Source organism: Telmatherina bonti (genome assembly GCF_933228915.1).
Source record: "Telmatherina bonti genome assembly, chromosome: 3".
NCBI classification, from domain to species: Eukaryota; Metazoa; Chordata; class Actinopteri; order Atheriniformes; family Telmatherinidae; genus Telmatherina; species Telmatherina bonti.
Genome location: NC_136621.1, coordinates 4,810,971 through 4,835,394, shown reverse-complemented (window position 1 = coordinate 4,835,394; position 24,424 = coordinate 4,810,971). Strand labels below are relative to the sequence as shown.

The window sequence follows — 24,424 nt, the reverse complement described above, 5'->3', positions numbered from 1 at the left end:
CATGTGACAAGTTCATTTCCAGTAAAGATGGCGCGATATGGAACAGCCAACAGCAAAGAGTTTTAGAAAAGAAAATGAGGAAGAAAAGCTTTGAAAAGTTGTGGGAAATTCTCTGCAGCAAGTAGAAAAACCCAAAATAACGTTGCATGGCTGCATTAAGACGCGATTCTCATAAAATCTCGTCCAGTTGATGAGATTTTATGAAAACTGAGGCTTATAAACTCTTCAGTGGAAACACCCACAAATCTCTACTGCTGTTTGTAAAAATGTAGAGCTAGGACTTCTTGTCACTGTGTTTCCATTACAGTTTTTTGCAGAATGGAAGTGATATTTCTAAAATTTAGGCAAACTACGGTTGGGCGTTGCAGGTGTTTGGAGCGAGGTGTGCAGCACAGTTTTAGAACTGCAGCTTTTTCCAGGCAGCTGCATTGTTTTAGTGTTTTCCATTTGCTACGGGGAATTTTTGCAGATTTTTAAAGCCTTTCTCCCTCATTTCTCTTTCTAATTCCTCAGAAAACGCTGTATCTCACTCTTATTTGTTATCAGATTATATTTTTCTCTTTAGTCACTTGTAAAGATAATTCCATCTCCTCCGTTCATGCCCACCATGCCATCTTTACCAGAAATAAACTGGTCATGTGACCTGCTAGATCACGCCCGGTGTTTCCATTCCACTTTACATCTATAAGTACACGTCTAAAGAACCACCTCATGCAAGCATAAACACTTTTTAGTGATATTTAAGACATTTTTCTATATGTAAGTGTTTCCATCACCAGTTTTTATAGTGATATTAAGAGTTTGGAGCAATGGAAACGCAGCGATTTACTGCCTGAGTTTGTCATGTTTAAACTGAGCTACTCAGCGGATGCCGACCTGGTCTGATGGCTGAAGGTGTAAACACCAGAATTAGGACACATCCGTGTTCATCCCTAATGCGTGTTCATGAGAGGGCAACACGTGGAAACATCTGCTGCTGGACAGAGATTCAGCTGTTGGCTGCTTCGGCCATGGTTACCGTACGTCTGCAGGAGCGTCACATTACAGCTTCTATCTCTACCTTCCCTCCCATCAGACATGGGGAAGCATCAGGTGAGGAAACTCTCCTTGGCAACCCGTCGTCATGGAAAAGACATCTGTGCTGTGATTGGGGGAGAGCCTAAGCTGCAGCTGGAGGTGTGTGTGTGTGTGTGTGTGTGTGTGTGTGTGTGATGAGTTACATAACAGATCTGTGTTGTGTGTAGATGCTCTGAGGAAAATACAAGGACAAATGAATCAAAACTACTTCAGTCATTAAATATTTTTGTAAACGTGTGTTTATCTGGTTTTGCTTCATGTTTCATCCCAACAGGTAATTACTGAAGTTTGTCTCCTTTTCTGGCAGATTATTTAAATATTGACTCTTCCTTCACACAGTATTTAGCTGCTGAATATTCCACCTCCCACGTCAAGCATTACATGTGCTGAGTAATACCTAATCAATTAATATTTACATTCCTGTCATCGTTCTGAGCTTCATCATCATCATCAGTCTGATGCTTTTTAATGTTAACACGAGGACAAATTTGTGTTTCTCCCCATGTTTCTGTTTCTGGGACCAAGAATTGCCTTCATGACCACTGGAACACTTCATGCAGCCAGAGACTTTCTCCTGAGGGGGGGGGGATAAAGGGGCGCTGCACCTGGGTAGGACCCGCGGTAATGGATCAGACTGTATAAAAATAACTGGGACAAGTGAGTCCATCCTCTCCCTGGAGCGAAGCCTGTGGTTTACGCTGAACCTGCTGCTACTCTGGAAGAGGACGGTTGGAGGGAAGTTTTGTCCTTGCAAGACGTGGCGTTGTTCCTTCTAGGAAACACCGTCGTACTTTAGATTAAATGCAGATGTGTGGAGCAGCTGGCAGCTCTTCCTCTGATGTTTAATTCAGCCATGATGAATAAGTGCTTTCAGAGTTTCAAAACAAGCAGCAGATGTGGAGTCATTTGTTCTTTGAAAGCTCATTTCTTCGTACAGCTGAGAGAAAGAAAAGGAAAACCAAGAAAAGAATAAATATCACTGTTTACCTTTCCTTAGTGAAGTTAATTAAAACTGGAAACACACCTGGCACTCCGTATTCTCATTCTCTGTTCTCCATGCTTCATCCTGATTGGATATCTGACAAATGACTTCCGTTTGGCTGCTGTTTCCTGGATTCCTCAATCTCTGGCAAACAAATCTCTTTTCAAACCTTTTACATGTTATTGACTCTTTCCCAGTAAAAACCAGTGTTGAGATGGTGATCAGCAGCTCATCTTAGCTACTTTAAGACGCCAACAGCCCTGAACAAAGTGTCCCAGTTGCTCTGCGTCAGTTCAGACGAGGGGTCAGGGTTAGAGGTGGGTTAACCCTAACCCTAACCCACCGTGCAGTCTGAACCTTGCTTTCTGGGACATGGTTCGGTTTTCACAGCAGTGATTGGACATGGACTTGCAGAGGTGAAACTGTGCAGAAAGGCACATACACTCAGTGGCTTGCTAAGAAATGAAGAACCAGCATGTCTATTTCAAAACTGAAAATACTGACAGAAGGGTGGATTGTCGCGTTCCTGGTGGACAATCAGTCGAGTGTTTCACGAGTCACGTTCCAATCCAAATATGTCTGACAGGATAACTCTGATGGGTGTTATACCAAACTTCAACCAAGACTTCGACTTTATTTATCTCACAGTGGAGAAATTTACTCGTTACTGCAGCTCTTGGTACGGCATAAAGTGCAAACTATAATAAAAGAAGCAACACAAAAGAAATAAGCATGCATCACAAGAAATATAAATATACAAAATGTACACAGAAGTTAAAGGATAAATGACAAAAAAACCTCACAAGCTATGTACATAGTTACATGGTGAATCTGAAAAAGTATCATGACTGTACAGATGAGTTGTACAGTCTCTGTACAGACGACTGTGGTGGGAAGGACCAGCGGTAGCGCTCCGACCTTCAGCGAGGACGTCTCAGTCTTCAGCCGAAGGAACTGCTCAGCAAATCAAGTTAATCATGTTATTCAAATGAATTCTTGTTGAAGCTTTAAAAATGCTCATTTTTTTAAATTCACAGATGGAAAAACTATCTCATCTTCACAACAATGTCTGCTGTCTGACATCTAAATATGTTGTGATCCCTCAGTGACCCCCAGTTTTATGTTCCAGTTTGTGTTGTACCTTGTATTTGATTGTCTGAAATTATAAACAAAAACAAAAAAAAAAAACCACTAAATATTTTGATGCTGGGTTGTTTTAGACAGATGCACCAGTTTCCACCTTTAGGAACTAAATCAACGCCATACGCCTCTCCATCCCGAGCCAAGATGGAACTCCTTCTGGAACCTTATTCCCAACCCAGAGAGGAAATTCCACTTTTCTCCAACTGTTTTTCATCCCAAACTGCTTCACTCTGCTGCGGATCAATTCAGTGAAAGCTTGAGATCATGACCTGATGAAGCCAGTTGATCATCTGCAAAAGCAGAGACCCGATCCTGAGTCCACTAAACTGGATCCCCTCCACTCCTCAGCTGAGCCTAGAAACATCGTGTACCAGCAGGTCTGATTGTACATTCAGTTCACATTACTGGACATCACACAAATTATTTCCGACTTTGTTCCACATATTTAAGCAGGACTGCTAAATAAAATGAGGAACTTGTGGTCCTCCTTGGTTTTATCCATCATTACAACACTCATCTCAGCATGAGGTCATCTGCAGCTCTAAGCAGCAACTCAGCTCTCCAGGGAGGCAGAATGACCAAGTCATCTTGTCTCTGTCTGATTGGTCCGTTCACCTTGGTTTGTGTGTCCCTGGACGTGACGTGGGGGGTCATGTGACCAGTTAATTTCTGGTGAAGATGACGTGGCGTTGAACTGACAGCAAATTTCAGAGTTTAGAAAAGAAAATGAGAGAAAGTCCATTCCCGCTGGACTGCATCCAGAGAAACATGATGATCCATGTGAAGCTAGTGGTATGACGGGGTGCCGCTGGCCTTTGGGGCAGGGCCTCTATAAAATGGGAAGTGGCAGTCTGCCAGTTATGCTAGTTTCCTGTTTGGTATCCAGGGGCAATAGTGGCCATGTTGACTTTCTGGGGCAGCGTTTGACCTTAGCAGCAATCTGGTAAATATAGTATGTTGCATTTTACATATTGTTAGCATGTTGTGTGTTACAGGGCTGGGCTCTGGCAGACTGCTGGATGAAGGAAACGGGGCGCGGGGATTATAAACTGCAGGTATGCTGTGTTTTTATGTTTTGTTTTTTTTTTTTTTTTAAAGTTAAAATGTTTGGGTTTTTTGGTAATTTTGTATTTGTGTGGTTTACAGTGTGATGCGCCGCTACTTGCTGTCCTTTTGTTGAGTTTTAGGTTGGTCTGCTCCATCGCTAAGTATTTTCAGGGTTTTCTGTTTTTGCTTGTGTTATTACTTTTTTGGTTGCGTGGTAACGCCTTAACAAAAATAACTGAATAACAAAAGGTAAAATGAGAAAGTTAACTTTTATTCAATACTAATGCCAGACAACGCCACCTGGGGCACAAGGCTCCAGGAAATAAATGCAGGGTCGCTCCTGTTGAAATAAGAAGAGACGTGGGAGGGAGTTTAAACTATTTAATACAAAAATTTAAAGCTAAAATTAGCAGGGTATTAAACCCACTGTTAAGACCAATTTAAAACCAAATAACTATATAAACTAAAGAAACCAGGTCAGCTGGGACCACCGGTGGAGGGCAGCCTACAGGGAAGGAGTGTCCCGGTGTGTTGCCACCTCTCACCTTATGAATGCAACCACAATTCACTGCAAACTATAACTGTGGATCCCTCCTATGCCCAGTGCATCAAAACAAAACAAAAAACAAACCAAACGTCAGGGTCCCCAACCACGAGTGCCTAGCCCACCCACCAAATGGTTCCCAGCTGCCTAAAGGAAACAATTCAAACAAAAGAAAACTAAGTCAACTTACAAAACTAAAGCAAAAGAAGCAAACAGAACTGATTAAATGAAACACTACAATAAAATTCCGCCAATAAAAACAGCAGCAGGTGGATCTATAAAACAGAAAACACAATTAGTAAAACTACAAAATTAGTTTTCCATTTCAAGTTCCTGTTTCTACTCACCACCCTGAGTGTAAAACCAAGCCAGGAGGAGGAGCACAGAGGGCAGCCAGTCACCACCACCAACACAGAATCAGCCAGCAGACAAAAGAAAATCAGCAGGTGTCTTATAGATACCTGCTGATTAGCAGGGAGGGGCCAACCTGAGCCACATGACATTCATGTGTGCTCACCACCACAGTTGCTCTATCAAAAAGAATTGGTTCTCCGTGGTGCTCAGCAGTGGTTTGTCTGATCCCAACTTTGTGCACGATATTATTAGGGTGTTGGTATGTACTGGGTTGCCGTGTAAATCAGGATATCCGAAGTGTGGGGATTTTTTTGTGTACTTTTGCGGATGATCCGCCTCCGGGTGTGCGTTGTGGGAAGGGCAAACTAATCCTAAGCCAGACGTTCCAAGTAAAATGGAGTGATTGTTTATATAAATAAATGATTAAACGTTATAAATGCTTCGATAATTTATTTTAGGATTTTCTACATCCTCTCTCCAGTTACACAGAGGATGATGATGCATGCAGGAGGCAGATTATTGTCTGGAACCGAGGGGTTTGGAAGCATTGCAGTTTGGTTTGGTTGTATTTTATAATGGAAACTCACAACAAAACGTACCCAACCGTACTTGTCATGATGCTGAGGTGTTCGACCCACATGCAAATGAAGCAAAGAGGTGATTTAGAAGGAGAAGGTTTTACTGGAAAGTGGGGATTATGGTGTCTGGGAAAACCCAGGGCTCGGAACTGCAGGTAAAGACAGAGATATGAACAGTGGAATGATGAGGAGATCTTTAGAAAAGTCTTGGATTTCCTCCTTCTTTGCAGATGGTCGGAGTGATGACAAGGGATCCGGGAGGGAATTTTCTGTGGGGGGTTCCTGGAGGGTGCCATTAGTCAGTACCAGTAATGGTGATTTGCTGAGGTGCACAGGCTGCAGTGTTGATTTTCTCCAGATCTAGAGGGCTTCCGGTGGTGGAATATTGACCCCAGTGAGTTGTTACTGAGCTGTAGAGATGAATTCTGGAGATGACGATGAGGGATTTGTCCACAAGGAAGACATGGGGAACTCAGGAGAATCCAAAGCGGAATGTTAGAAAACACAGAGAATCTCAGAGTTTCACGGAATCACAAAGGTTTTACGATGAAAGGGGACTGGCAAGCAGTCCAGGGTGTACCCTGCCTTTCACCCAAAGACTGCTGGGATAGGCTCCAGCTTCCTGCAACCCTTCATCAGATTAGCGGGTAGGATGTATAAACGAACAAACAAACGAACGAACGAACGAATTCTCAGGAGGGTTTGGGTTTTGCCACTGGGTTCAACGCTCAGGCAACGAAGGACTGGCTGCCAGCTCCAGGGGATGATCAGCACACCTGTGGAAATCACCCTCCAAGGGAAAGATCCACCAGCACCCTCTGGTGGAACCTGAAAAACACCACTGCCACAGAGACAACCCAGATCCCTGACAGTACTGGTCCGAAATGAACCGCTCAGTGCTCGATGGGAATTTACCAATGCAGGGAGCTCAGAATAAATCGCTCCAATCCACTGATCTTCCACCTGGAACCCGGGTTGAGTTGAGTTGAGTTGAGTTGAGTTGATCAGCTAGTTGAATCATATTTAGTAGACAATCATTGAGGTTACTAACAAGAAACTGACAGTTATGGTTGATTGATTAAGTTTATTTGAACGGAATGAGAAAAATTTAAAAACAAAAGTAGAAAAAAAATACCAAAAAGTTAAAAAATAGTTGGTGGAAGAGTAAGCTTCTAAAATCCCACTCCAGTCTTCATATACTGAATTTAAAACATGGAGATATTAGTGTTTTGCTTTGTTTCTTCCCCCAACCTTCTGCCACTCTGATTTGTGTCTGGCGCTTGCAACTCATTTTATTATCTAGTATCACTGTCATGAAGGCTTTTTAAAATATTTTTTTACCTGTTTAGTCATTTTATTAACTATGTGTGTACCTATTACCTTTGTTCTGATAATTATTAAGACAAATATCTTAGATTTTTTATTAATATAAATTGTAATAATCCTTTTTAGAATAAAACATATTTGTATCATCTTGAGACTTGAACTGTATCAATTATGTAAACCTGAAACAATTGGGGCCCAACACTGACCCTGGGGGACCCCACAGGGAGCATCCACGCACTCACATATTCGTCATGGTTTTGTCAGACAAATAACCAGCCCAGTGTTGCTCCCTGAACTCCAACCACCTGCAGTTTACTGGGAAGTATTTAATGATTTATGCAGTGACAGAAATAACCAGCTTACAGCTGATTGGATTCTTCCTATGAAAAAAACAGTTGCGTGTTTTCCTCGAGCCTTGGACACTTTCCTCTCACTCTGCTTCAGCACTTCATCCAGGAAGTTTCTTCTTGTCTTAAAAAGATTTTTCTAGGAGTTTTTAAAACTTGTTAATAACTGGGCCACAATTATAAATATTATTTACTATTTAATAATGATATAGCAGCAGATGACAGAAATAACCTGCTCACAGCTGACTGCATGTATCTGGAAAAATGATTTAAAGGAAGGAAGGAAGAGTTGAGTTATTTTTTTACTCCATCTTGTGGACTCAAACAGATCTGGCCGTCTTTGTGTGACCACAGTTGGCCCTGCTGATGGTCTTCATGGGAGGCATCCCACACCGAGACGCCATCTGTGGACAACAGGAAGCTGCCAACAAAAACACACCAAAAAGCACTGAAATGCACATGCACACACACGCACACACACGCGCGCATGGTCAGTAATGTCTAATGAAAATGATCTGGTATGCAGCTGGAATATAAACATGTATTTTCCTTTCTTTTATTTATAAGTCTTTCTCTAAATGATATTTCCATGAAAGCTGCAGGATGTTTTTTAGATAATAACATAAAATTATGTTTGCTGCAGCCATGTTTGGCTTTTTGTCTTTAATCAGCCGACTTCTCACCAAAATAAAATAAATCATAGAATATAACTCTTTAACTTTCTTTCCAAACAGGGATTAATTATCTGCACTGTGGATTTTCATCAGATATTCAAATATCCCAGGAAAACAAACCATGTTACTAGTAGGGCTGGAAATCTCCAAGTCTAATTCATGCTTCCTTTATGCAAAGAAATATACACGTCCCTTTCAGTCGTCGCTGTCCTCATACTTCCATGCATCCCATTTGTTCCCATTTTTGTCAGCCAGTAAACCCACCAGAGAGCAGTGTTCAGAGTTCGCCTCCGAGGACAAACATCCAACACTTCTGGGAAAGCCGGGGAAATTTTTTAACGACGTTGCTTTCATCGATGTCGATCCGTCCGAGCGTTAGCCTGAAAACAGACGTTGAAATTTGGGCTGTGTTTGCATGTCCGCCATGGACCAGACGGACCGAGGTACACCTGGGTTAGGCACAGCCAGGTAACTTTTCTGGAACAAAACATGATGCACAGCCCCTCAAAAGTCATGGATGAAGTCAAGTCACATTTAAACATTTATTGTGAACAGGAAAACAAAAAAATGAGATTTGAACAGAAAGTCAGAATTGAGCATTAAGGGCTGCAGTGTGAACGCAGCCAAAGTCTACTTTTCCTCTCAGACCAAAACTCTCATGTGTTTTAACTCACCACCGTTTAAATCCTGTTCACGTTAAAGAAAATATTACATCCACGCGTTCCTCAAACTTTTAACCCTCAGGGCTGTTTTGATACGACTTCTCGTTTGTGAACAGCGTTTGGTTGTTCAAGGGATTCTTTCAGTCCTCACTCATCTGTGAACTGTTTCAGAGCGACTCCACGTGGTTGTAGCAACGCTAACAGCAGACCAGCAGCAGTTGTGAGTATACCTGCAGTTTTTAAGTGGAGCTACAGGTGTGACAAGGAGAACACTGCAGAAGGGAGCGGGGTGTACCGCGGACTTATGGGAAGCGAAGGCAGGATCAGGAACCTGAAGCCGTTCTGGGATCCACTGGTTCGTCTACTCCGCGCTGGGCCACAGGAAGCCCATGCTGGCCCACGGAAAGCGTGAATATAATAAAAAATTCACAGACCTCAAGCGGAAGGCCGGCTGCGAGGCAAAGGCGGGAAGGATGGAGAACTCCCTCCTTGGAATAGTGTACTGCTGTGTGTGTTCTTCTCTGCAGGTTGGCGGGAGACGTGGCGCCACAGCGAGGAAGAAGTGAGACAGACGAGTCATCCAAAGACCCACCCCAACCAGCAGCAGTGGACTCTTGTTTTTAAAAGGACATTTTAGGAGGAACTGGATGATTTTACTACTCTACTTTTTTTAGGAGGACGAATGTTGCCTGTCTGTTTTGGATTTTTTTAATTATATTTTTTACTTTTACTCTCAGCCACTGACATAATGGTAGAAACGTGTTGCTCAGGCTGGTAGATTGAACAATCTGTCCAAAGTCCAACTGGAAGAGTGAAATCGAAGGAAACTTCAATGGCAGCCATCGTTCCTCAGGCTTTATCCTTTCATTTTTGAAATCCATCTTGTCTTTCTAAAGCTTTTCTTCTGTTGGTTTAACTCCTCCTTCTGGTCCTCCACGGTCTCGACTTCCCTTACCCCCCTAAGACTTGAGGTTTTCCCCAAACCTTCCCATGTTCTCTTGTCTATCTCCAGTTTCCCTTCTTCTTCCTCCAAACATTTCTTCGGTGTTGCCTGTAGGAAACGTTCATTTTCAAGTTTCCTGAGCTTTTAAAAAATCATAGAAAAGTTTTTGTTTTGAGATTTAAGCATAACGAAGCTCTGAGGTTATCCTCTGCGGTTGTGGGAATCCATGGCTGCAGGAATTCAGAAGGCCAACTTTGGCCCCCAGACCGTAGGTTTAACACCCTAATATAAAATCTGGTCTATTTTACTTTGAAAACATTTATTCCAAAACCGCCCCAGTTTTTTTTCTTTTTGCAGATTATCTCCTTCCATCTTTACGTCTGAGAACCTCTTCATTTCAGAGGTAGAAAAAGTCTTTTATACCTGTTGCCAGTTAACCTGTTTATTTGCATCATCTTCCTCCAGCTGTGTCTTTTTCAGGAACTCTTACTTCACATTTATTGCCCCGTTTCAACATTTATGAAATATTTTGCAACCATCAGAACCAGTTTATCATGAAACCCAGCTGACTTGTGCCAGTCCATATGCTTTCTGTTTTAAATCAGATATTGGTTTACAGGAAACACAAGTCATTTTATTCGTATTGACAAGTCATTCCTTATTTGGAATTGAAGGTTTCCTTGACAAGATTCAGGTTCAGCCATCATCTGGCTCCACTGTTGCAGTCTGAGCCCATGCTTGGCCGTCTTCCTCTCCCGAGGGGTTGCAAGACAGTTTTCTGCTGCACAGCCACACACACACACACACACACACACACACACACACACACACAAACACACACACACTCACTCACTGTTGTGCATTGTTCATTCATGCTGGAGTGCACGCTCCTGTCGTTTGAAATCCTGAATACCAACAAGTCCAAAAATATCAAGATATCACACTGACAGGATGTAGACTCACACAGAACTGGAGATAAACGTGTGTGTGTGTGTGTGTGTGTGTGTGTGTGTGTGGTGTGTGTGTGTGTGTGTGTGTGTGTGTGTGTGTGTGTGTGTGTGTGTGGTGTGTGTGTGTGTGTGTGTGTGTGTGTGTGTGTGTGGTGTGTGTGTGTGGCTGTGCAGCAGAAAACTGTCTTGCAACCCCTCGGGAGAGGAAGACGGCCAAGCATGGGCTCAGACTGCAACAGTGGAGCCAGATGATGGCTGAACCTGAATCTTGTCAAGATAACCCTAACCCTAACCCTGCTCTCTGTCTTTGTGTGTGTATGAGTGTGTGGAAAGAGCTTGTGTCTTTATTGTTTTTAAATGTCTTATCTACTGTTTGTTTTAATTCTTGATTTAATTCTTGATTTTATCTTGTAAAGCACTTTGTGTTGCCGTGGCATGAAAAGTGCTCAAGAAATAAAGTTTGATTTGATTTGATTTGATCTTGTTAGACTCATTGTTTACTCCACTAGTAAGGACCTGATGATGGATATTTTAAAGTTTCACTAGATTAAATCGGGGCTGCACAGTGGTGAGATGGTTACCACTGTTCCTGTATCTAATCTCTGATGTTTGCATATGTTCTCCATGTGTATGTGTGGGTTCGCTCCAGGCTTGCAGTCAAAAACTTGCATGTTGGGTTAATTGGAGCTTCCAAGTTCATCCGGGAGTGAAAGTGTGCGAATAATAAGTGCAAACTGTCCGGGGATCTTACAAAATAGTGATTTGTTTTTTTCTTTTTTTTATTGAACAAATTGAGAACAAAGCCTTGTAGAGGTACAATGTAGCAATGAACCTAAGTAAAAATGAGTAGGTAACATTATGGACATGGGGCTAAATAAACACAAACAAGCAAAAACAGCACAAAAAAAAAAAAAAAAAAAAAAAAAAAATCAAATAAAAATAAATTTAAAAAAAACAAACAAACAAATGGAGCAGATAATTTAAACATTAGGAAATTGGATGTAGTTGTAACTGTGCTTAGACACTTAGATTCAGACAGTTTTAGTGAGGAATAATAAAGTCTGAACTCATTTAGGAAGTGATCAAAGCAGAGTTTCTCCATTTACAGCAGTGTATGCAGTCCATGGTATGTATGAAGGTGTTGTTCACCTTATTACTTGGATGTTGGATATTTAATGAGAACATTAAAAGAAAAAAAACTACTGTAAATCCAGGGCGTGGACTTGAACTTTAAAGTAACAATACAGTTAAATGTAATCAAATTACACCCATTTCGGCCATTATTTATTAAGAAACAGTTTCAAGCGGAACATTTTCAGTCAGGCGCTTCCGGGCAACTTTAATCTGTCAGACACAGAGGTCAGAAAATAGACATATATAAAACATAGACGCCGCATTGAGCGCTGGAGAGTGAACCAGAGTCGCCGCCATTTTGGATGGGTCTGCTTTCAAGTCAACATAGTTTCCCCACATAACTGTTTTCTGTGGAACAACGCGTATGTATTGCACACAAACAAAAAACGTTTCTACATAACTGGTTTATAAATAATGTTAACACAGTGAATAATCTACTAAATGATACATTTTTACTCCAATGAGGTGTTTATGGAAAAATATCATATTGATGTTTCACAAAGAGAGTTTTACATGGTAGCATAATTACCTCCACCAAAGAGGTTTTGTTTTTCCTGGTTTTATATGTTTGTTTGTGTTCAAGGTAACTTCATGAAATTTTCAGGACTTGTTGGAAACGTGAAAAAGAAGAACTGATTTACTTTTGGTGGTGATCCGGATCACCGTTTGGATCCAGGAACTTTTTAAGGGCCTTGGCGAAGATTTTTTGCTCTCTGGATGTTTTTCTGGGTAACTTTTGAATTGCACAGTTTTGATACAATACTTTATGTTCAGATTTTGTACAACTGTATCTCTATATTGATAAATTAATAAATGTATATAAAAGAAAGAGTCTGCCGTAGTCAAGAGAAAACCAGCAACTATTCCTGTATTTTGTTCAGCATACGGTTGCAATAACTGGTGAAATATTGAAAGCAGATAGTGTGAAATTACATTTCACAAGGTTGAATAATAATTTATTTGACCAGATAAAAATAGATAAATCCAAATGCATCAATAAACAATCAAACATGTTAGTATCAGATTCATTTTTACATTCATTTATATTGTAGCTAGCTGTCTTAGTTAAATAGCATTATAAAAACCTTTTAGCATAAAGGCACGTTGTTTTTAATGTTTTACAGTGGTACATATCATAACAATATCTCTGCCCTTTGTAACAAACCAAACTGTAAGAAAAATCAGGTAAAAATTGGTGACGTTATTGTTGTGGTTGGTCCTCGGACGCGCATAGGCAGCGTGGTACTATACAGCGTCTATGTATACATATGTCTATGGGTCAGACAGGGGGGGCCTTACGGGTCCTTCCTGCTCTGAGCGTGTCCTCGCCGCCTGACTGAAACCGACCGAGTGGAAAATCCTCCAAAGCTTCGTAAAGGCGACCGGGTCGAGCAGGATGATGGGCGGACGGAACAGTGCGATCGCTGCGGGGGTCTGCGGGGCCCTGCTAGTCGGTTACTGCATCTACTTTGACAGGAAAAGACGGAGTGACCCCGACTTCAGGAACAGGCTGCGGGAACGTGAGTCTGACCTCCTCTTCCTCCTCCTCTTCACCTCCATCAGGCCTGGAGATCCGATCTGCTCTGCGTCGGTTCGGTTTAACCAGCTCTGCCTATCGCTCCGTCAGACATATGAACTCTGAGCTCCATTCAGCTGTCAGACATTTTAACGTCATTAACCAGCATGAAGATGTTTGGAGCCCAGTGAGACCTACTGGGTGTTCTGGTTTAACTCCCTACTGGGTGTTCTGGTTTAACTCCCTACTGGGTGTTCTGGTTTAACTCCCTACTGGGTGTTCTGGTTTAACTCCTGCTGGGTGTTCTGGTTTAACTGGCTGGTGCTGGACTCACACAGCAGGACAGATCTGAGGCGTTGTTACATTTTCTGCACCTTTTCATGGCTTTCAGATGGAAATCTTTCATCTCTTCCACTAGATATCTCTGATGGTTTAAAATGATTTGATCAGGTCTTATTAAATGCAGTTTACAGTAATTTCATAAATGATGTTATTGATCTCCAAGCCTCCTCCCAGCTTTATCTTTAACTGCAACATTACTGGTGCCAAATTGTGACCAATCAGTGTTCATATTTTTCACCTCAAGTGTTCTTGCATCAGGACCTGAAGAAGCACCAGAGTCTCTGAGGGACACCGAGGTGATGGCAAAGCTGTTCCATAGCATCCCAGTTCCACACAGGACTGGGATGTATGGAGACCTTCCCGTCACTCAGGGACCAGTGACATGGACCAGTGACCAGTGACAGTGACCAGTGACAGTGACCAGTGACAGTGACCAATGACAGGGACCAGGGACCAGTGACAGGGACCAGCGACAGGGACCAGCGACAGGGACCAGGGACCAGTGACAGTGACAGTGACCAATGACAGGGACCAGGGACCAGCGACAGGGACCAGTGACAGGGACCAGTGACAGGGACCAGTGACAGTGACAGTGACCAATGACAGGGACCAGGGACCAGCGACAGGGACCAGTGACAGGGACCAGTGACAGGGACCAGCGACAGGGACCAGCGACAGGGACCAGTGACAGGGACCAGCGACAGGGACCAGTGACAGGGACCAGCGACAGGGACCAGTGACAGGGACCAGCGACAGGGACCAGCGACAGGGACCAGCGACAGGGACCAGTGACAGGGACCAGCGACAGGGACCAGGGACCAGTGACAGGGACCAGGGACCAGCGACAGGGACCAGCGACAGGGACCAGGGACCAGCGACAGGGACCAGCGACAGGGACCAGCGACAGGGACCAGCGACAGGGACCAGGGACCAGTGACAGGGACCAGCGACAGGGACCAGTGACAGGGACCAGCGACAGGGACCAGCGACAGGGACCAGCGACAGGGACCAGCGACAGGGACCAGCGACAGGGACCAGCGACAGGGACCAGTGACAGGGACCAGGGACCAGCGACAGGGACCAGGGACCAGCGACAGGGACCAGTGACCAGTGACAGTGACAGTGACCAATGACAGGGACCAGTGACAGGGACCAGTGACAGGGACCAGTGACAGGGACCAGGGACCAGCGACAGGGACCAGGGACCAGCGACAGGGACCAGCGACAGGGACCAGTGACAGGGACCAGTGACAGGGACCAGCGACAGGGACCAGTGACAGGGACCAGTGACAGGGACCAGCGACAGGGACCAGTGACAGGGACCAGCGACGGGGACCAGCGACAGGGACCAGCGACAGGGACCAGGGACCAGGGACCAGCGACGGGGACCAGCGACGGGGACCCGCGACGGGGACCAGGGACCAGCGACAGGGACCAGGGACCAGCGACAGGGACCAGGGACCAGCGACAGGGACCAGGGACCAGCGACAGGGACCAGGGACCAGCGACAGGGACCAGCGACGGGGACCAGCGAGAGGGACCAGGGACCAGCGACGGGGACCCGTGACGGGGACCCGCGACGGGGACCCGCGACGGGGACCCGCGACGGGGACCAGGGACCAGTGATGGGGACCCGCGACGGGGACCCGCGACGGGGACCAGGGACCAGTGATGGGGACCCGCGACGGGGACCCGCGACGGGGACCCGCGACGGGGACCAGGGACCAGTGATGGGGACCCGCGACGGGGACCAGCGACGGGGACCCGCGACGGGGACCAGGGACCAGTGACGGGGACCAGCGACGGGGACCAGCAGGGACATAGAGCCTCACACTGATCATGATGCTAAGCTATACAAAGCCTCTGCTTCATGGAGGATTAAGAGCTTTCATGGTCTAGTTTCCACTTGTTGATCTGGGTTTAGATGTCGGCTCGGTAAACCTTCCCCCTGAGTGGATCTCAGAGAGAAAAGAAAGAATGAAATGTTTTAAGGGTGGTTCAGAGTTGGTGAAATGAGCTGGGAAAGCCGTCTGGGTGAAACTTTAGGTTCTGAGTGTTTCTGTCTTTTTGCTGCAGGGAGGAGAAAGCTGAAGGCGGCGAAGGAGCGGGCCGGCCTGGCAAAGGTGAGGACGCCACACCGTTAAAGACCCGCCATGAAACTTCATAACCTGGAAAATACGTTTTTGACACAAATCTGTCTTTGTTCATTCACACATCTGGATGTTTGTAATGTCACATGCTTATACATACATACGGTTAAACATACAGCCTGCCAGCTGTGAAGATTTCCTTCAGTAATTCAGGGTTTTCGTCTCAAACAGAAGGTGAGAAAAAAAAAAGATTTAAAAAATGACAAAGGTTACAGAGGACTTTTTATTTTTAGTCTTGTGCTGTAGATGTCTCAGCTTACTTTTCTGTTAGTGGTTTGTGTCATTTAAAGTCACAGCAACCCAGCCAGCATCGCTACTTTCTGATGGAGCTGATGATCGTGTGTTGTCCCAGCTGATGATGATGATGATGATGATGGCAGATCTTCGCTTTGCTTGATGGTGGTTTTAATGTTCTGGCGGATTGTTGCTTCTAATCTTATCGGGCTGGATTGTTTGGAATCGAGAGTCTTCGTCTCTTCAGTCTGAAGAAGTTTTCATTAAAAATGTTTGATGTCCAGACGCATCGCAGCTGGGGGCGGAGTCTACTGGCGGGGAATGTGACGGCGGAGCTGCAGGGAACGATGATGCGGAGCTCCGTCTGGGGAATGTTTTCTTTAGAGAAACGCAGATTAATCGTCTGGTTGTGTAGATGGGAACACTTTGAAGGCATCAGAGGGGAACAGGAAGCAGGTCGCCACAAGCGAACAGGTTCAGGTTCTGCAGGTTCCTCCTGGAATCTGGCTGGGACCACCGCTCAGGAGCCGAGGATGCTGGGAGATTTCAGTGACCGTTGAGGAAAGAGGTTTAAAGGGATGCTATGATGGTATTTGGAGTTTTCTGAGCTTTCTACAGTGTTACAGTGTTGAATCCTCATCAGACATGTGAACGACACTGTTTTTTATCACCTAAACGCATGTTTGAGTTTGAGTTTGAGTTCCAGCACGCTCTCTGTTCGGTTTCCATGGTGACGAAAAACGCGTGGTTTTAGAGAGTTTTTTCTACGTGGAAATCCTTGTGACGTCCCGGGGGATAAGGTTGGGTGATTGGTTACCTTCTACTGGTTAACAAGGGCATGTACAAATACATCAGGCGGGTGGAAAACGTGGGATAAAGTTATTTCCAACGATGGCTGGTGAGTTTACCAAAGAGAGACATCCTGCTGCATTCGTTGCTGTGGGTTGCTGTTTTCCACTTTGTTTTCAGGCTCTGATTCAGGTTCCAACATGTAGGGCTGTATGCTATGTGTTGACATGGTATTTTGTGTTTTTATTGAGTTCATATGAGCCTAATCCTTCTGTTTATGAGACGTTACAATGACGGTGAAAGCAGGTGCGGTGCGCGCTCCCGATGTAGTGCAGTGGCGGGAGGCGGGGCTTAATGCGGAAGAGTCTCAATCCACTCGTTTTGCCCGCAGGCTGATCTGACAGCCTACGGAGAGGGTCGGTCTGAAGTAAATAAAGCCATTTGTGACAATAACTCCATCAATCCCAGCCCTTCTGGGCTCAGAAATAAAAATAGATGAGCCTGAAATGCACAGAATAGTTCCACTTTAACGTCAGGAGTTCCTGGTGTCGTCTTTACGAGTTCTGACTGGTTTTCCTGCAGCTTCCGGACCTGAAGGATGCGGAGGCGGTGCAGAAGTTCTTCCTGGAGGAGATCCAACTTGGCGAGGAGCTGCTGGCTCAGGGTAACCCCCCCCCCCCCCCCGATTTGTCTGATCGGAGCCGAGTCCGGCAGATGTTTGTACCTGCTTGTGCTTCCGTCTACAGGAGACTATGAGAAAGGCGTGGAGCACCTGACCAACGCCATCGCCGTGTGTGGGCAGCCTCAGCAGCTGCTGCAGGTGCTGCAGCAGACTCTGCCTCCGCCCGTCTTCCAGATGCTGCTCACCAAGCTGCCCAGCATCAGCCAGGTAACGCTCCGCTCAGACCTGCTCCAGAACCGGCCGGCTGAGCAGAACCTCTCATGTGTTTCCTGTTGTCCTGCAGCGCATCGTGAGCGCACAGAGTCTGAGTGAGGATGATATAGAATAAGGCCTGGATGGAGAGACCCCCACCCATCTCCCCCTCCTCATGTGGACCCTCTCCTTCATCACGACCCCACTCGCTGATGTCCGCGTTCCAAAGGGATCCAGTTTTTTATGGCAACGTTATCCGTGTCTGTTATCTTGTCTGACGTATCTGCCCCGTTTTGGGGTATCGGTGTGAATAAAGCCCCCTCCCTCAGTCGGTGGTAATGAACTGATGGGGTTTAACACCAGCTCCTCCCTGCAGGGTGGTGTCGCGTCACATCCTGACAGCATCATGTTCCAGGTGCACAGCTTCTGACATGTAGGTACCAGCCGTCTCCACCGTATCCGTAGCAACGTCTTCTGTTGCTTGGATACCTTCAGAGTATTTATTGTTTTATCGGTTGTTTTTTTTTCTGTCCAGACTCTGAAACACTTTTTAAAAAGTCGAACTTTTAGTTGAGTTTGAAGAGAAGATCTTCTTTTGGAAAAATAAAGAATAAAAAAAGTGGAGTGTGTGTGTGTGTGTGTGTTGGACACAAACAGTGTAAGATTAATAACTTCAGACTTAAAGAAAAACTGATAGTTTTATTTGTACATGCTTCATGAGTAAAAGTCCTGGTCTGCTGGACATGAAGAAGTGAGAAGAACCTCCAAACTCCCCGTCGGCGACACCAGGACCACCTAGTACCAGGTGACACCCCTTCCTCCACATCGGCTTTATTTCTTAATGATAACTTGAACCAGATGATGGAAACGTTCCTCAGAGATACGACTCCATGAATCAGCTCAGCTGCAGCGGTTGTCAACATCACACCGCTGTGGAACCGTTTGTCAGCCCAGAAGACCCAAACCCGGGACTGGATTCACATTTCAGTTCTGGTTCCACATGCAGCAGTCGGGTCTGCAGTGGGTCGGATCAGTACAGCAGAATCAGAACCAAGTCGTGAAAATGTCACATTTTTCTTCCATTATCAAGATGATTCTTTTATATCCTTTAGAAAATATTATGAACTTGTTTAAAATGTTTCAACAATATTTTGCCTCATTTTTATAAATTAACATTATTTGATAAATATAAAACATTTTATTGTTATGAAATATATGTAAATTATTTTAATTTTAAAGGTATATATTAACTATTTAATTCCATTACACTAGCAGTCAAAAGTTTGGACATACTTTCCCATTGGATCCTATGGGAAAGTGTGTCCAAACTTTTGACTGGTAGTGTATATAAGTATAAACAATGTATTCTGTTACAATTAAAATTCTGGTTTATTTTTATCTATATGAACCTCTTTCAGCTTTTATTTTATGCCCATAATGATAAACCTTTCTACTGGCGGACGAAGCTGCAGGATGTTCGCTGGAACGCCGGCAGACGGTTGTCAGAACCGGTCAGAACCGGCCAGAACCTCCGGAAGCCGAGCAGGTGGAGCTGAGGACGTGCACGTTGGGTGCAGGATGACAGAAACCAAACTGGACTCATCAGGATGTTTTACAGACACGATGATGATGATGATGAAGAGGAGCGAAGCTGGAAGAATAAAGTTCACACAGTTCCTCTTTTTTATTTACAAACCAGCCGCCTGGAACCAGGATTTATTTCTGACACCACCCCCCCAGAACTCAGAGATGAACCCGCTTCTTTGGCTTCATCTTCTTCAGTCCTTTCTTTTTCGCCTTTTTGCTTGGATCCGCCATCTCTCCTTTGAAGGAGGTGGAACTCTTGGGGGGCCTGGACCGCCCGGGACCGGGCCCCGTCTCCCGCCCGGAACGCTTCACGGGGCTCCTGGTGGGTTTTCTGCTGCTTTTGTTCAGCTTCTCCTTCTTCATCGACCTCTTGACCCGGATCGGCCGGCCCTCCAGCTTGGAGCCGTCCAGTTTCAGCGCCAGCAGCACCGAGTCCACGCTCTGCAACGACAACATGGCTGAAAGCTTTCCTCCAGGTACACATGATGTGGGATCCAAACCGGGACCCTCAGCCATCGGCCCGTCAGGTCTGTGTGGAAATAATGTGTGAAAACGTTTTCATGCATGGCGTGGAATTTTCCACCTTTAACTCGCCATTCGTTACTTCTGGAATTGTAATGAGATTACTTTACTTGCTACAGCATGGAAAGTTTATCACTTTACTTTCCAGTTTCTTTATTTAGAGCGGATCCAGGGAGAAACACGGAGCTGTCACCTGAACGGGCTCATAAAGTCCCTCTGAGGAGGAACACGGGGGATTCCAGCTGATTTAATCTGCTTAAATCCTGACGTTTCTGAATCTAAATGACGACGAACGACACGAGCAGGAGATGGACATCCTGATGGGATTCACCATCAGCTGATTAGTGACTGCTGTGTAGCGCTAAACCCTGATTCCTTTAAACTTATAAACGTCATAAATGAGATCTGCAGGATGGAGTTTAGGTTTGGAGGAAAGAATACGGTTCCTCGTGTCCGATTCTGATCAACCTTCTTCCACCTGTCCGAGTTGGACACGTCTTACCTCAAACAGGACGTAGCCGAATCCTTTTCCCAGTCCGGAGTTCTGGTCCCGGATCAGCCGCACGGCTTCCACCGCCCCGCACTCCTCGAAATGCCTCCGGAACGCCAGCTCGTTTATCTCTGCAGAGACGCATCAGATGAGCTGAACATGAAGGCGGGAAACTGCAGCTGAGCTTCCGGACGGTCACTCACCAAACGAGAGATTCCCCACGAACACCGAACGTTTGTGGTCGTGCTGCAAAACAAGGAGAGTTTTCATCAGATGCGACGGGTCGGCCGCCGAAGGCTGACTGCTGACTTACCGACGAGCCGTCCGTCACTCGGTCCACCCGGATGAAGAAGTCCTTCTCGATCTCCATCCCATTCCTGCCGGAGGACACGACGCTTTAGTCACATGCAGACCAGGGGCCAAACCTGGAACCCAAAGGGCCCGGTCTGGTCTGCAACATCAATTTGGTAAATATTAAAGTAGCAGACAGAAAAATGTAAAGCTTGAATAAAAAGTCAATATTTTAATTAGTGGTGGGACTTTAACGCGTTTATTATGATTAATTATTACAGAAAAATGAACAGTTGATGTTACTGAAGAATGTTCTGGGATTCTGGTTCACCGTACGGGTCTGGGACTCTGGTTCACCGTACGGGTCTGGGACTCTGGTTCACCGTACGGGTCTGGGACTCTGGTTCACCGTACGGGTCTGGGACTCTGGTTCACCGTACGGGTCTGGGACTCTGGTTCACCGTACGGGTCTGGGACTCTGGTTCACCGTACGGGTCTGGGACTCTGGTTCACCGACTACACTGATGCACGCGGTCGACCTCGTGGTGAGTAACGCCGGCGTTGTGTTCAGACCCGTCTAGTGACTCGGATTTAAGAAAAAGTGAATTTCAGCAACTTTTCTGGTGATTTCAGAGACCTTTGGTGAGAAACGTGGAAGAACGTTTAGTTTTCTCTCCGTTAGCAACGGCGGCGGCTACGTAAGCCCCTCCCCCATCCAGAAGAACACGCCAGAAGGTCGGTTGCAGCTTCCAGCTGCAGGCAGAGCAGGAGGTGATGAGCTCTGCTGCAGGACCAGGCTGAAGCCACAACAGTCTGTTTTCTGTCTCATGTTCATGTCTGCTGATGCAGCATGTGGAGGGGAACACGGGAAAAGTTACATTTACTGTAACATGTTGACAACATGCGATGGCCTGGCGAGCTGTCCGGGGTGTACCCTGCCTGTCGCCCAAAGCCAGCTGGGATAGGCTCCAGCTCCCCGCGACCCTGAACTGGATTAAGCGGCTTAGAAAATGATTGAATGTTGACAACAGCTGCAGCTGTTAAATGACTTATCTGCTCAAAAAAATTTAAATATAAAAAATGTTGCTTTTCAGGGAAATATCATGTGATCAAAATGTGATTAATCGATTTTATTCCGCCCCCCCCATTTGTGTTTCAGGCTGGTCTCTGCGGTGCCGAACCTCTCCAGAGCTTTGCTGACGCCGTCCTCGTCTCTGAACACCACGTAGGCGTTCAGGCTTTGCTTCTGCGGATGAACTTTCCTCCTGACGAAAGACGGAAAGAGATTCCATCAGCAACATTCTTTTTCCTCATGAATTTAACGGCAAAATGAAAATCTGAAGTTTTACTTGATGGCTGCTACTTTCCGAGACATGGAGGGATCCTCTCGAACCTGAAGGGTCCAACCAGAACAGGTCTTGTGATTTAAGTCAGAAAGCAGCAGCAGAAGAGGAGCTGGATTAAAATAAAAGATTTACCATGGAGCGAAAGCGGATGGATTCAACGGATCCTTTATCCCTGAAGAGACTCCGCAGCATCTGGAAGAGGACACATAATCAGAAATCAGGTCTGAGATCAGGTTATTGCTGGTGAATGGCTTCTAGAGGTCTCCACTGGGTCTCTGCTGGGATCAGGTCTGGGATCCGAATTTCGAGATTAAATTACTTTGAAACGGGCGAGTTTGAAAAAAATGCACTCCCCCCACAGTTGTCATGAAGGTAAACCTGACCGGTAAGATAAACGTGTCCGGTAACTTTGTTCTTTATAAATGCATGATGCAAAAGTATAACCTCAGGGAGGGAGAGGCACAATCTGAGCATTTCAGACTCACCCTTTAAGTCCCAGGAGTTTAAACTGGTTTTCTACCCTGCAGCTCTTAGGTGTTTTCCTGCTCCAACACACTTGATTCAAATGGATCAAACAGCTTTGTGTCAACATGACAAAGCTCCATTAACAGCAGCCAGGTGTGTTGGGGCAGGAACCTGCAGGACCTGCAGACCGGACTCAGACACCCTGCAGTCTCAGCCTGAACCAGAACCGGATGATCCAGTTAGAGGATGAGGAAGAGACACTTCACTGTGATGAAGAGCAGGAAATACCTTCCTGGTGCAGCTGACGGGCAGGTTCCCGACAAACACCGTCCTCTTCCGCTTCGAGGCCTCCTCGCTGCGGATGGCCTTCATCTTCTGTCGCTTCAGCACCCAGTATTCTGCATCGTGTTCTCTGTCTGACTCCGACACCTTCCTCTTCCTCGCTGACTTCTCCGGTTCCCGCTCGGCATCGTCTGCTTCCTGTAAACTGCTCTCCCTGGAACCAACGCAGAAGAATCACACAAGGTCCAGATTTTTACAGGAGGTTGGAAGAGACGGGAAGTCACCTGTTCTCCAGCCGCTGGTCGGCTTCTGATTTCTCCCTCGGAGCTTTCCTCTTCGCCTTCTGCTGTGCTTCACCTTCGACCTCTGGCCTTTCCTTCCTCTGCTCCTCCGCTTTCAAGCTCTTTTGGACAGGCTGAAAACAGGAAGACGGATGACTTAAGGAAAAAGACACCCCAGCTCTGTAACCAGAGCTGGTTGAATAAAGAGCTTTTGCTCTGCATCTCTCAGGTATTTTGACCGAAGAATGTGACAGATATGTTCAGATAACTGTGTAACTTTGTGTAAAAAAAGCCCCAACGTGTCTGATTAAACTCTAAACAACTCTGAGCTGTGGAAAACCCAGCGACGGCTGCATCCCGGTTTGTTTCTGAAATCCTGACAGGAAAAGAGAAGCCGCTGGAAGTGTGCCGTACCTTTGGTGGAGGCTGAAACAGAACGGTTGCAGCTGGAGCGGCGGTGCTGAACAAGGCCGACAGCGATCCAGAGGCTGCAGAGTTCTGCTGGAACAGACTTCCTGACACCTGACCCACCACGTAGTCAGCTGGCCGTTGCCCCGGCAACGGCTTCCCCCTGAGAACAGAAACAGTCCAGGAAGGCAGAGCGCTGATGAGCAAGGCAGTAGATCAACTTCAAACTGGCTTTCCTGCTGTTAAACAGGAGTGTGTAACATGGTTTTATCTCAGCCTTGGTTTGCTTGTTTAGTAGAAACCAAACTGCTGCGGTGGACAAGTTACATGTTCCTGTATGTCACGCATTTTATATGTAAACTCACATGTCCGTTTACAGTTCAGACAAATGTCTTCACTATGGTTTTCACTGAGTGAAACTAGTGTTTATGGAAGCAGCAGAACATGTACAATCATCAGACAGTTATGAAATGTGATCATTAAATATAGTAAAGTTCTTATTGATATGATATGATGAAAGTGAAGCGATGCTGATTATAATCCACATGAAAACCTAGAACCAGGTCTTCATGGTGAATCCCATCCTGCAAGAGACATGACTGGTTTTCAGATGATCAAACTTTACAGCAGGCTGGTAAAAAATCAGCTGGGGGTTTATTTACAAAGAGTCAGGGGTCAGCAAGGGTCCCTAATGGAAGCAAACCTGACAGAAGGGTTTCTGATCAGGAAAACATTCTGCTATGGCGGATTAACTGATTAACCAGCAACTCTAATCTGGTTTTAGTTCAGACCAAACCAAAGAAACAAACCTGGAAGGATTCACCAGCATCTCTAACCTAGTTTTAGTTGTTGGGATGAGACCAAACCAAAGAAACAAACCTGGAAACTTTCTTCTTCATCGCTTCCTGCAGATTTTTCCTCCTCAACTTAAAGACCGCGTATTTTTTATTAGATAAATAATGCTACAGATTAGCATGAACACAAATATCTAAACTCTAACAAAACACATCCACACGTTTTCTTCCCCAAACTGTCCTTGGTTAAACTATGTCCCCCGGAAACACGGTCCACACCACACAATGGTTC

The 24,424-nt window shown here is 45.5% G+C and overlaps 2 protein-coding genes across 2 annotated transcripts; one reads left to right on the top strand and one right to left on the bottom strand.

Annotated features, from left to right (window-relative positions):
* The first annotated feature begins 13,078 nt into the window (after nucleotides 1-13,078).
* On the top strand, nucleotides 13,079-18,303 carry tomm20b (translocase of outer mitochondrial membrane 20b). Its single transcript, XM_079264996.1, has 5 exons — nucleotides 13,079-13,281; nucleotides 15,696-15,742; nucleotides 17,375-17,456; nucleotides 17,539-17,681; nucleotides 17,758-18,303. Exons 1-5 carry the CDS (start codon nucleotides 13,158-13,160, stop codon nucleotides 17,800-17,802), a joined length of 441 nt encoding a protein of 146 aa, XP_079121122.1. The 5' UTR covers nucleotides 13,079-13,157; the 3' UTR covers nucleotides 17,803-18,303.
* A 724-nt stretch (nucleotides 18,304-19,027) lies between these two features.
* On the bottom strand, nucleotides 19,028-24,369 carry rbm34 (RNA binding motif protein 34). The gene is made up of 11 exons (XM_079264991.1): nucleotides 24,218-24,369; nucleotides 23,345-23,501; nucleotides 22,934-23,064; nucleotides 22,656-22,863; nucleotides 22,035-22,094; nucleotides 21,906-21,949; nucleotides 21,738-21,821; nucleotides 20,579-20,642; nucleotides 20,469-20,511; nucleotides 20,278-20,396; nucleotides 19,028-19,694 (listed from the first exon to the last, which is right to left on the bottom strand). Exons 1-11 carry the CDS (start codon nucleotides 24,235-24,237, stop codon nucleotides 19,410-19,412), a joined length of 1,215 nt encoding a protein of 404 aa, XP_079121117.1. The 5' UTR covers nucleotides 24,238-24,369; the 3' UTR covers nucleotides 19,028-19,409.
* Between the last annotated feature and the right edge of the window lie 55 nt (nucleotides 24,370-24,424).

What these genes read in the sequence shown, in the direction of transcription:
- tomm20b (XM_079264996.1), top strand. Translation starts at nt 13,158, where the DNA reads ATGATGGGCGGACGGAACAGTGCGATCGCTGCGGGGGTCTGCGGGGCC. An exon ending in CAGGAACAGGCTGCGGGAAC is followed by an intron (nt 13,282 to 15,695) that starts GTGAGTCTGACC and finishes TTTTTGCTGCAG; the next exon opens with GGAGGAGAAAGCTGAAGGCG. An exon ending in AGCGGGCCGGCCTGGCAAAG is followed by an intron (nt 15,743 to 17,374) that starts GTGAGGACGCCA and finishes GTTTTCCTGCAG; the next exon opens with CTTCCGGACCTGAAGGATGC.
- rbm34 (XM_079264991.1), bottom strand. Translation starts at nt 24,237, where the DNA reads ATGAAGAAGAAAGTTTCCAG. An exon ending in CGGAAAGTAGCAGCCATCAA is followed by an intron (nt 21,822 to 21,905) that starts GTAAAACTTCAG and finishes GTCTTTCGTCAG; the next exon opens with GAGGAAAGTTCATCCGCAGA. An exon ending in CGTGGGGAATCTCTCGTTTG is followed by an intron (nt 20,397 to 20,468) that starts GTGAGTGACCGT and finishes GCGTCTCTGCAG; the next exon opens with AGATAAACGAGCTGGCGTTC.